This window comes from Ambystoma mexicanum, chromosome 9 (assembly GCF_040938575.1).
Source record: "Ambystoma mexicanum isolate Mex_15411 chromosome 9, UKY_AmexF1_1, whole genome shotgun sequence".
Lineage (NCBI taxonomy): Eukaryota > Metazoa > Chordata > Amphibia > Caudata > Ambystomatidae > Ambystoma > Ambystoma mexicanum.
Window position 1 is genome coordinate 1,187,203,280 of NC_090931.1, and position 12,826 is coordinate 1,187,216,105.

A 12,826-nucleotide genomic window follows, 5' to 3' on the forward strand; every position below is an offset into this window, starting at 1 on the left:
ATGCAATCTCATAAAATTATGAATCCTGAGAATATGTATAATGCTCTGGCAATGCCAGACTAAAAATCTGCACGTCGTTCTTTAATGGGACCCGCATTAATTACAGACCGGATTACAATTGTGGCAGTATTTCACTGGGAAATACTGCCAAAAGGAATGAGTGTTACAGCATGCAGTAAATGGGCAGTTTTTTGAGGGTGTGATCGATTTAAAGTAATGTGTGCCTTTCAGTTATGCCCCATTTTTGGATCCCATTAGGCTGCAAGGGAAAGCACTATTATACTGCATGTGATATTAACTCAACCAGAAGTCAGGTGTACATTTTTTTTAAATTATTTTGTTGATTATATTGGGAAAAAGACAATGTGTGTCCTTTAAGACCATACAATTAAAAATAGATTATTTTTTTTGTTAGGCCCTTTTTCTGTCATTTGTTTATCACTTCTTTAACTTTGTTAGTTCCAGAATACAACAATATAAGTGTAACGAGGCACAATGAGAACAGTTGGTTTTCTATGACATGCACCATACCCATTTTCTGAATCAATTATCATTTTAATTTTGTCTTTTACAGCAGGGTGAGACCCTGTGCCCTTATCCTACAACAGGCACCATTCAGCCTAGTAAATTACTGAAGGGAAATGTGAGCCACTGTAGGATTGGATGACCACAGATTGGTTCTCATTTTCCCACAAGTGTTAGTAGGGACAAGTGGTCAATGAATAGTTGTATGACCGTTTTGGGGTTGACAAGTTGTTCTATGTCTTCTAGGATGTTTGATGTGATCTGAAGGATAATGGCAATATCCAGCTTGTAACTATTTGAATGTCACGCCTCCCTATTGCTGACAGCTATACCAGTGCTTCCTCCAGACAGACCCTCACTGACATCCTCTTTGTCGTTCCTTCACCAGACCTATGGACTCTTCTTATGGTCTCTGTGCTCTCTCCTTTCTCTTCTTCTCCCATTAATGGTGGCAACCGGTGGGAGGCCCTCCTGGCCCCCTTCCACTCCTCTAAGGTCATCATTAATGTTCACCTGAATGGCCCCGTCTTGGTCCAAGTCTGTCAGGCCAACCTCCTCCTCTTTGATAGATGCTTCCCACACTTCATCAATGTCCTTTCTTCTACTGCTGTCCCTTCTCTCCCTTCTTTGGCTTCCTTGCCTCCTCCCTCTGCCTCCTCCTTGGCTACCTTGCTCTCTCCTCCTTCCTCTTCTGCCCCCCCTTGGGCTTCTCTATACTTCTGCAGGGTGTGCCTCTGATTTGTACCTCTCCCCCGAAGTCTTTCTAGGTTGGCAACCACCTCCATATTGCCACTCTCAACCCTCACTCAGCTGTCAAACACTGCTCTGACATCTGCCGCCTCCTGGAAGAACTTGATCTCAATGTCCTCGGTCTCACCGACACATGGTTCATGGCCAGCTCTGTCATGAGCTTTGACACTCTCCTCCCTGATGGATACAAGATCCCCTCAGCACCCAGATCCAACCGTTTCGGAGGGAGTGTAGCCTTGATCTTCCCGGAGTGGATTCCTGTCTCTGCTGTTTCAATGCCAGCCTACTCCTCTTTCAAATGCCTTGTCTGCAGGCTCTCTCTCTCCCCTGGCAACTCTCTTACCGTGGCTACTATCTATCGGCCACTTGGTCAGATCACCTCCTTCTTCTTTGAGTGGGAAGACCTTTCCTCCTCCCTCCTGGCCTCAACCACTTAACTCCTTATTGGAGACTTTAACATCCACCTGGATGCTTCCTGTGCCTCCTCTGGACTCTTTCGTGAACACTGCAACTCTCATTCTCTTTCTATCCTCCCCACTGGCCATACTCACTCTGCAGGGCACTCTCTGGATGTTCTGATCTCCTCAGTGCTCCCCCTCTCTATCCCCCTCACCAACCATCTTTTCTGGAGTGATCACTTTCTCCTTTCCTCCCATATCTCCCTCTCTACCCCTCAGGCCAATTCAACTCCAGCACTGCCACCTACCTCCTGGGTCATCTGACCCACAAAGTGTGTGTCAGTTAAGGCTTTTGCCGCCACTTTCTCTCCCCCTTCTACTCTGGCTGACTCACATTCTGACACAGACCTTTCCATGCTCCACTCTTCTATCTCTGAGACTCTTGATGTTCCTGCCCCTGTCATGAGGATCCGCTGGAAAACCAAAGCCAAGTACAACTCCTGGTATGACTCTGACATTGTCACCCTTAAACGCAAGTGCAGCATGGCTGAGAGGAAATTGCTAGCTTCTTGCACATCCTATGACAAACTGGCATGCCACCTGCTCCAAAGGCAACAACGGCTCTCTGTCCACACTAAGAAGGAGCCCACATCCAAGCCTGCTTCCCTGCAGCATCTAACAACTTAGCTGAACTCTTTAAAATGTGCAAGTAGCTAGCCAATCCTGCTGCAGTCTCTACCTCTCCTGTCCCCTCTCAGACCTTCTGCAAGGCCCTGGCTTCTCATTTCATCTCTTAAACCCAGGACATCCTGTCCACCCTCTCATGCTCTCCTCCTCTTACCTCTACTCTGTCCTCTAGCTTCAGCCCCCCTGTGGCCACCTCTCCTCCTTTCTAGACAAGTCCGATCTATGAAAGTCTCATCAAAACAAGTTATTCCCTGTTCTTCCAAAATCATCAAGGACCACATTGACACCCTCGCGTCTGCCCTTGCCGACTTCTGCAGCCACCCCTTCACCACTGGGGCCTTCCGTTCCCCCCTGAAGAACTCTCTTGTGCACCCTCTTCTCAAGAAACCCTCAGCCAACCCCTTCTGCCCGGCTAACTATCGCCTGATCTCCATCACTACTTTCCTCGCCATACCCCTGGAGAAGCTGCCCATCTCCCAGCTTAATTTTACACTGAATCTGTTCGTTGTCTCCATGACCATCAGTCTGGCTTCAGAGCAGCCAGAAGCAGAGAAACTGCTCTCCTGAACATCCAGGAAGACCTGCTCTCTAACCTTGATTATAATCTCCCATCTGTCCTCATCTTACTCGATCTCTTTCTGCCTTTGACACGGTCAAACATGCCATCCTGCTCAATCGTCTCCGTGATAACCTGGGTATCACTGATCAGGCCCTGGCCTGGCTGACCTCGTTCCTCTCTGATTGACCCTCCCAGGTCCAACTTGGGTCCTTCCTTTCCTCTATGTTTGTTTGTTTGTTTGTTTGTTTATCTACCTGTCCTGTTCCCCATGGATCTAACCTCTTTCCCTGGCTGTTTAACCAATACCTGGCACCTCTCACCCACCGCATTGCCACTCTCTGCTCCAACTTTCAGTGCTATGCAGATGACACTGAGCTTGTTTTCAGGCTCCCCTCTGCCACTTCTTCTCCTTCTTTCATCTCTGACTCTCTGTCTGCTATTCAGGAGTGGTGTGCTGCCAACAATCTCTTCCTTAATGCCAGTAATATGGAGATTCTCCTCATCGGCACACCTGCACCCTCCTTTCCGTTCACTTTCTGGCCGGCCTGCCTTAGCCCTCTTCCTGCTCCCACCTGTGAGGCTAGGAAACTAGGGGTCATCTTCAACTACATGCTCTCCTTTTCTCCTCACATCTCTGACTTCTCTAAGAAGTCAAACTACCAACTGCACCTCCTTACAGGTATTCTTCCTTTCCTCTCCTTCCCCCTGAAGCCCACTGTCTCTAGAGCTCTGGTTCTCTCTAGGCTGGACTACTGTACCAGCCTCTTTCTAAATCTGCCTGTTTCTACTCTCCGCCCTCTGCACCTCATCCAGAACAGGACTGTGAGACTTGTCCTTGGCCTCAAGGCCAGGGATCGTATCTCTCCAGCACTGAAATCTATGCATTGGCTCCCAGTGGCTGCAAGGATTAAGTTCAAGATCCTCTGCATTGTCCAAAACGCCTTCTAGGGGCTGGGGCCTCAGTACCTCCAACTCTCTCTTGGTAAATAACTTCCTACTCAAACTCTTCACTCCTCCACCTTCAACTCCCTCAGGGTCAGTTGCTTCTCCAAGCCACAAGTTGGTGGTAGATCTCTTTCTTCGGCTAGGGCCTCCCTCTGTAACAGCCTCCCTGCCTCTCTGAAACTTGAGGAGAACCATCTCCGGTTCCAGAAGCACATCAAGACCTTCCTCTTTGCTCCTGCCTTCTCTCTTCCCCTCCCCTGCTGATTTCCTGTCTGATACTGCACTGGTCACCTGTCTACCCTTTGATTTCGGGCCCAGGTCCCTGCCTGCCCAGTTGCACACCCACACTGCCTCCCAGCAACCCTTGCACTTGGGTCTGTATCTGTAACCCTACAGTCCCCCTACCTGCATTTTTGGACACCTGCTGTCTGCACTTACCCTTGCACCTGCCACCTGCTGGCCACACTTCTTGTTACTGTTTTGATCCCATGTACAGCACTGCCCCCTCCCCTTTCCCTTGGCACTTTTCCCCTCTCCCCTTCCATACACTTGCGCGATCAATTTCACTTGGCCTAGTAAGATTGTTTTCTCTGTCCTCCCTCTGTTCCCCTTTCCTTGCCTCATCTCGCCTTGAAACACTTGTGTATAGGTACGTTGCAAATGCCATATCATATCATATCATACAGGGGGTGTCATATTTCTCCACCTGCTCTAAAAACACTTCTGCTTTTTGCTCTTGTCAGAACGGGATGGCCCACTCAATTGTGGAAACATTTTGACCCTCCTCCTGGATTCCACATTTACAGTATGGTTTTGTTCGCACTTTATTTGCATTTCTCAACAATTGTTCTTGGCTTGTTTGCAATTTTCTCTACTCCCCTTCACCAACACTCAACCGTTCTGTAATTTTCCAAGACTGTGAGGATTTTGATTACTATCTCAATATTAATATACCTTTCTCCTCCTTTGTTTGGGGCACTACTAGGTGACTGTGCAAAGAGTTGGCACTTTGCAGACCAACAATAAACCACACACATGTGCAGCTAGGGTACATAATTAATGATTAGTGGCATTGGCTATAGTGTTTCCATACTGTTCTTTCTGCTTGCCCATGGTGGTAAAACGTGTAGGTGGCACGATTGACCTTATAAGACCATTTGGTCAATGTCTGGTGTAATTTGCACTGGAATTATTGGCACAATTCCGATCTACATGATATGTTTTTGTGTTTGTTGTTGCTGTTGTTGTCCTTCTCAATGAAATCTGCATCCACTAGCTTTTGTGCCGATATTGATGATTCAAGATTTGACACTATTTGTACAGCTTTATTTATCACAACATTGTTTAAGCTTTACACCATGGTGGGTTTTGGGGGGGTTGTAACTTTTTACTCTCCCTTTCTATATCATGCTGCAAAGAAATGTTTGGAGCTGTTTTAGACCAGATAACTGCTATTGGACTCACTGCAGATAATATGCAGTGACATAACAATGCATTCACTTTCAAAGTCCCACTGAAGTCTTCATCAGCTGGTGCACAGTGACATAACATTATTTGATATCGTTGATATCAATGACATCATTTCACTCTGCACCATCTGGTGAAGAAGATTATGAGACGTGGAAAGTTTATGCGATGTTCCATCAATGCTTGATAATTGCGCAAGGTATCACAGATTCGTGTTTGTGTTATAAATATCGTACTCTGGTTTTAAAGTGAGATGCTTATTTGAAGTTTATACTTAACTTTCTTTTTTTGTAACATGTTATAACAATTCAGAACAGTAAAAGTCATTTCGTATTTTGCCAATTTCAGGATTGCTCCGGGAGACAGTTTATTTGACAAACCTCCACTACCCGTAGAAGAGAATGGACGAATAAACTACTGTTGCTGTCAGGAATACAGGGCACCACTTCATTCTACAAGTATAAAGAGTCCGAACTGTCTAGCAAGCGATGATGTGGATTATACGTCAATTATACCATTTCAAGATGTTACGTCGGAATACTTAACTAATCCAAAACTCCAAACTTTAACAAGAAAGCATGCACAAAATCAATTACATTCTGCGTCTCGTAGGGATCTCCCCAAGTCTCTGCCCATGACTGACCATAATAAACACAAGCAACACAATCCGGTGTTGTCAATTTCAAATGTAGTTAATGTTAGTAAAGAAGGCTTACTTTACAAAACATTGATTACAGATCCTTCTGAGCACGTCCAGGTGGCTGCATTTCAAAGCTTAAGTCAGCCACGCTTAGATGAAATTGCATACTTTTTCCCTGATGACCATTTTGCAGAGACTCGGCTAGCTGTGCAGCCAGTGTGGCCTACACAAAGCGGTTTAACATCTGCCAACGCGCTGGAAGCCTGTGAACAAGCTCTAACTAACACTAGCATTGGGGCTGTCTGCAAGGACCTTCTTGGGAGAAGGCTTGAGGAAGCAATCAACATGTGCATGGCAGACCTGCAAGTCAAGGACGACCTAACATGGGAAGATGCAATGATAGCCTTTTTAGAAAATGAATGTGAGAGAAAGGTTCTTGAGAACAGACTCAGTCCTTCCCAAACCACTACAGGATCTGTGGTTGTCCATGAGGAAGTAATCACAGCTCTACGGTGCCCTAATTTTTGTAATGGCAATGGACAGTGTTTGGAGTCAGGATGCAGCTGCTTTCAAGACCATCATTCATATGACTGTAGTGTTGTTGACGGTAAGTGAAAAACTAAAGCCAATTAGAAATCTTATCTTTTAGATATTCATTGGAACATATGTTCAACATTAATCGTCAATTTTACAGTTTCACAAGAAGGCAATATTGGGTGAATTACTAATGAAGTCTTGACCTTAAGGCCAATGGAAATATATGGATGGATGATCGAGATTTGCTTTAATGCTTCGATGGCAATTATTACCACCCCTGTAGCACATTGGTTGCAAAGTGGAGGTTTTGCTGTATCTAATCTACAGTGCAGTAGGCATGCTTACTAAGTGTAAGCTGACACAAGTTTGCTATCAACATATACAGGTACAGATGGTGTTTTCTTAAAAGGAGGAAGCTAGACTCTTCAAGGAATATGATTTGCAATTATTTTCAAACAAACTACAAAATAACTTATTTCTAGCATGAAATGCATGCTAACATTATGTTGCAAGATATTCTTACAATGGAGCTTAATATTCTAATGTAGAGTTATACACAATGGATGTGTTACTGTGGGACCATTGCCCCTACTGTTTAAGTTTTTATTTTTTAATGTTTTTTTTTAACAGTGATGGTTTCAATTGAGATTACGTTTTAGTGGTGGTGTTGCAGTTCTGACTTTGCAGCCTGGATGGCTGCAGTCATAGTACACTGTCCTACTGTTTGATGGAGATCTGTATTCCACGATAATCATATTTTTCCTTCGTTTTCTGTCCCAGTAAGGGATTATCTAGATGATGTAGACAAGCACAGACGAGATTAATTGACCACCACAACATTCTAGAATTTTGGGGGGCAGCCACACCAGGCTAGAGCTTATACAGGTTTTCTGGGAAGGATGCCATCTGGCCATTTCTCTACCACAAACTACGGGCCCCTGCTGAGAAAGGCAAGATGAGTGAGGCTTAAGGATTTTAAAAGGGTAACCACTGTCATGGGCAGCAAGTGCTGAGAACAGGTGACTGAAGTGGTCCAGTCAAAGATGTCAGTGTAGACATAATGCTGCAGTGTGCACATATGTGCAGATCAGACCTTCCACCATCAACATGTCAAACATTGCATTGTCTTGCTTTCTCTATGCAGGCGATAACAAAAGTCGAATCAAGACGTTTTTTGAAACACTAGGGGCCTCATTACCAGTATGGAGGCAGCGGCATGGCTACACCCATACCGAGTACCGGGTCCGGGTTCCAGGAATGAAGAATTACCGGGCCATTCTGACCCGGTACATCCCCATTCCCAAAGGGCTCAATGGGAATGGGGAGGATGCTAACAACGAGCCCGTTAATGACCCGGGACCCGCGAGCAGACCTCGTAATGAGGCCCTATATCTTGTGTCCAATGTCCACAGTAGAAAGGTTTGTTTTAGCTCAAGAGTGGCGATATAGGGATGATTTGAATGTACTTGTGCTCCAAAGGAGTCATTTCAACAGTTACCCATTCGTGTTTGTAAAATTACAACGAGGAGGCATGCCTCAAACTTCAAAAGGAGTGCCCTTGAGAGGGATGATATTGAAAGATGGAATTAAAACACACAATCTAGTATACAATGTGATCTATTTGTGTTATACTAATAATAATAAAAATAATGGTGTTATTATTATTATTATCATTATTATTATTATTATTATTAGTATCAATACCATCATCAATGTATTATTGAAATGTGATGGCATGATCATTTTCCACCTACCAGTCAGCTGCCTTCTTACCTCTTCTTCCCATTCAGGCCACCCAAAAACTATAAACTGACCATTCATCGGAAGCTCTTGTAATCCGTACAGTAATGCTGTTGAAAGGAATTTCTCTTTACCTACAATGCAATGAGCCCTCACATTTACGGAACCTTGTTAAACTATGCTTTCTGAGTTCCCTCCTGTGGACCTGACTTATTTATGTGCATACTGTGCTTGCTTTTTATCACAACCATACCCAGATATTGTATGGGATTGTTTTTCATTGTGTATGGCTGTTTTGACGACATCATACATTACAAGCATACAATTATAAAATGAAGCATGCACAGGGAAACTACTACTGCTCATGGGGCAGAAAGAGCTTTCAGCGTACCATGAAGTAAGGCACTGATGGGTAGACGTATCGCATGCTTCACTGTTTGCTTCAGCATATTGTGGTCTGCCGTGTACCAAGGCTCGGTAGTATGCACTGCTGAGCCCTTACCAGACCATGACGTCCTGCCCCCTCTTGCTATTTGCACATTTTTTTCTATCCAAATGTGAGGTCTTTATTAGTGTGGATGTTTTGGTTCAAGCCCCGACTGCGCTTGAGGTTGACACATTGGTGAACCACTTCTCCGGTGACACCATTTAGTCAGCCTGGGGACAGTGCTGTGCCTGACACATTGAATAGTGTTACGATTAGAAGCCCTCTCATGCTGAGACCTTTGCCAGTTGGTCCCTCATGCCAGCATTTGGCCTTGCCTCCAACACCAGTTTAGTTTACCTTGGTAGTGCTGTTTGTCCTTTACTTGTTCTTAGGGTGTTGGAGGTAGTCCAACTCAGACCTATGCTCTCCCATGCTGAGTGCAAAGTAGTTTAATTGTTTATAATTCATCCTCTCACCCCACCTTCATTCGGTCTGTATTGTATTTGCCCTATTTGACATTTATTCAGTGTTAGCTCCTTTGTCTTTTCCTTTGGATCAAGGCACACCTCCAAGCCCTGAGCCTCCTATCTACCTCATTCTACTTGGCAATAGCAAAATATGCTCTTGAATCTCAGTTAGTTTGTAAAGTATATCAACTGTACCTGAAAAATAACTATTAAGAATTCCTAGTTGTGCTTCCTTGTCCTTGGTCCTCCTCACCCCCGTCAGCTATTTGGGAGATTTTTCCACATCCTCTGTAAAACTATATAACTTATTGGTAAGACATCTTTGATACATTAAAATAATCTGCTGCTACAATTTGTATATTTACACATTGTAGGAAATGATTCAGAAAATTAAATCTGGGTGACTTTTAGTTTATTTTTATTGAAATCTTGGGTCTTTTTACATTTGAAAACTGAATTGCTGCATTTTTTTTTTATCCTGTGGCTTGATGTTGATTGTATCTCAACTGCAGCTTCTATACAAGAAACTACAGCTCCCAGCAGTTTTGTAGTCCCTAGGGACTACTTTTTTGCTTGAGCTACCAGTCGGTCTGTGCCTCTTTGAAAGGAGCTGTTTACTTGTTACTTCATCTTTGACACTTTAAATTAATTTGCTGCTAAAATTCGCATATTTTCACATTGTAGAAACTGTTTTGAAAATGTGTTTGGGGTGACTTTTAGTTGATATTTATTGACATCATAGGGTGCTTTTCATAATAAAACTGAAGCACTGCATTGATTTTTTACCTTGTAGGCTTGAAGTTGATTTTAGTTAAGATGTTGGGGCTGATTCATGGAAGTATTTGTTCCAAAAAACGTGGATTTGTGCGCCATTCTGCCCGCAAATCCCCATTTGCTAAACAGGGATTTGCGGGCAGAATGGCGCACAAATCCCTGTTTTTCGGCACAAATATTTCCATGAATTAGCCCCGTTATCTCAAATGCAGCCTCTATCAAGAAACTCTCCCAGCAGTTTTGTAGTCCTTAGGGAATACTTTTTTGCTTGAGCTACCAGCCGGTCTGTGCCGGTTTAAAAGGCACTGTTTGCTTGTTATTCACCTTTGACACTAAATTAATCTGCTGCTAAAATTTTCATATTTGCACATTGTAGGAACTGCTTTTGAAAATTAGTTCTGGTTGACATTTAGTTGATTTTTATTGAAATCCTTGGGTATTTTACATATTAAAACTGAAGTGTTGCATATTTTATTACCTTGTAGACTTGAAGTTGCTTTTAGTTAAGATTTTATCTCAACTGCAGCATGGATGTCATTTCACCAAAATGCCAGTCGTAGCAGAAGGGACATCACATAACCCTTGACCTCTGATGACATCACAGGAAGTGATGCCATTGACCCCCTCCCTAAGTGACCCACAGTGATGGCACACCACATTCAGATGCATCTATCCCCGTGTTTCCAGACACTCACATTTCAGCCAGATATAAGGACCGAGACACATGGGTAGGTGTGATTTGTTCACGATCACACATTTGAGGAATGTAATTTTCCAGATTCGACTTGGAGTCTATATGTAAAACATGCATAATGCAGTACTTGTAACAGGGTAACCAAAATCTCTAACGCAGGCTACAGCTAGTGTATGAAACATCTCTATCTTATTGGACACAGAAGTACTTGTTAACTGTAGCATTGAAGTGTTAAAAAGCACAAAAAAGCCCTGACCTGGAGAGGCGTGCTTTGTCTGTTTAGCCAGGAGCCAAATGCTTCACAAATCATTGTCTAGGATTTAGTATCAACAAAATTCCCTGGTTATAAGTGTATCCATAAGTCAGCTACTGCTACAATATAAGAAACCCATTGTCCTGGTGTAAACTGAGGCGACCTGTCTCCATGTGCATTTAAATTTAATTTATGTGACAACCCGATCTCCGAAGGTCTGTCACTCACTCCTTTTAAAATCCCTTCAGTTGTCAGACCGTTTCCTCTCTTCAGAAATCTCACCTTTATGAAATCTAAATGCCCACCAATTGGAATAGGATACTGCCCTAGAGGCAAACCAGAGGGCAGGAGATTTGGGTAGGGTCAGTCATACTCCCTGACACTCTCCAGCCCTGCCAGCCTTAGAGAGGTACTAGTCTGTTGTTAAATGTACCAATATCCCCATATGTCAGCACTCTAACGACGAGACCTGGCAGCTTCTAAATGCTTCCATCTGGACCTGGCCCTCCAAATGCCCCCATCTGGTCCTGACCTCCAAGTTGATAAAGTCACCCACATTCTCATCCAAGCTTAGCTGCACTTATACATGTTTTCCATCCGTTAGTGCAAAATACATAATCAAATATGGCACAAAGGTGGCTTCTCACAGGCAGCCTCACCTGCAGTATGGAAAGTGCTGGTGTCTCTGCAATTCAGCAGAGCAGGAAGGAACAATGGCCCGCCACAACAAGCTCTTTAAATCTGCCAGGTTTCCTGGGTATCCAGCAGCCAATCAGGGAAGGTGGGAGGCGGGAACAGGGCGGCGAGGGGAAGGAGGGAGAAGGGAACAAGGACGGATGCAGGGGCAGGGGGAAAAAACTTGCAGTGTTAATTAAATATTTGAATATGGCAAGATAAGGCAGCGTGAATGCCCCTCGGATGAGCCAAATGTATGTAGGCTCAGTAAGTACCCATATAGTGCTTAAATGAATCAAAAATAATGGAGGTGACCTATATGAGAAAACCATTGAATGGTGGAACTAACACGCCACCTATATGGATTGACTGGGTGGTACTAAAGCACCATATATGAAACAGACTTCTTCTGACATCACTATCGCCGTTATTGCCTCCCTCAGTGCTGCTAAAGTTTCACAGATGAGTCAAAACCAGCAAATCAATAACAAATAAAGTATTTTAGTTAAATGGTTTTTACCATAAAAATCTTAGCCATCTCTTACTATATTGTGCAGGGGGTCCCAACATTTGGTGTTACACCATTCAATCAACTGATCTGAATTTACACAATTGTGTAGAATGGAAATTGTATCTACAGAAAGCACAGATGTGTGGCAGTATTTGTACTGAAGGCTAAGCAACCTTCTTTGCATACCAATAGCACACATCACTCACATTTCTCCTGGCACTGCGGCGAAGCACTGATTCTTTACCCCGTACATTTTAATTCTTGGAAACGTTTCTGGTTTCGAAGAGAACATGCATCCCACAGAGGCTTTGTTTGAAGTGTATAACACAGACCTTTTCCGAAAAGGAGTGAGAAGCAAAAAGGACCCTGCGGGAGTTAAGCAACTTGACATGTTGATTTTATTTATTTTCCCTACCATCCCTGAATTTTCTTATTCATCTCCCTCCTCTAAACACCCCCACAATGCCTGCATGGTAGCTCCTAACAATTATGTCAGCTTCATTTTTGTTTAAATCTTGCCTCACTGTTTCGTATTTGAAAACTGCCTCCATCAGCATGTCAACAATGCTCAGCATAAACAGATTTGCACAAAGGGATAAGCTGAGGAGCTGGAATTCATATAATGTGTACTGTGTGCACAAGATAAAAGTTGCACCTTATATACAAAAACAGCCACGGAAGAGTAGGCTTGTAATCTAAACAAAAGGAATATCATTATTAACTGCAGTGGGATGTTGGAGGTGAGACATAGACAGGTTCTTTAATTTTTTAAAGGAT

The 12,826-nt window shown here is 43.6% G+C and overlaps 1 protein-coding gene across 1 annotated transcript in view; it reads left to right on the plus strand.

The window, feature by feature from the left end:
• The window catches only part of LOC138489003 (von Willebrand factor D and EGF domain-containing protein-like), a 3,370,177-nt gene that overhangs the window by 1,782,297 nt on the left and 1,575,054 nt on the right, over window positions 1-12,826 (plus strand). Inside the window, exon 12 of the mRNA XM_069616529.1 lies at window positions 5,680-6,578. Within this exon, the coding sequence (XP_069472630.1) occupies window positions 5,680-6,578 (899 nt within the window). The remainder of the gene's footprint in view (window positions 1-5,679; window positions 6,579-12,826) is intronic.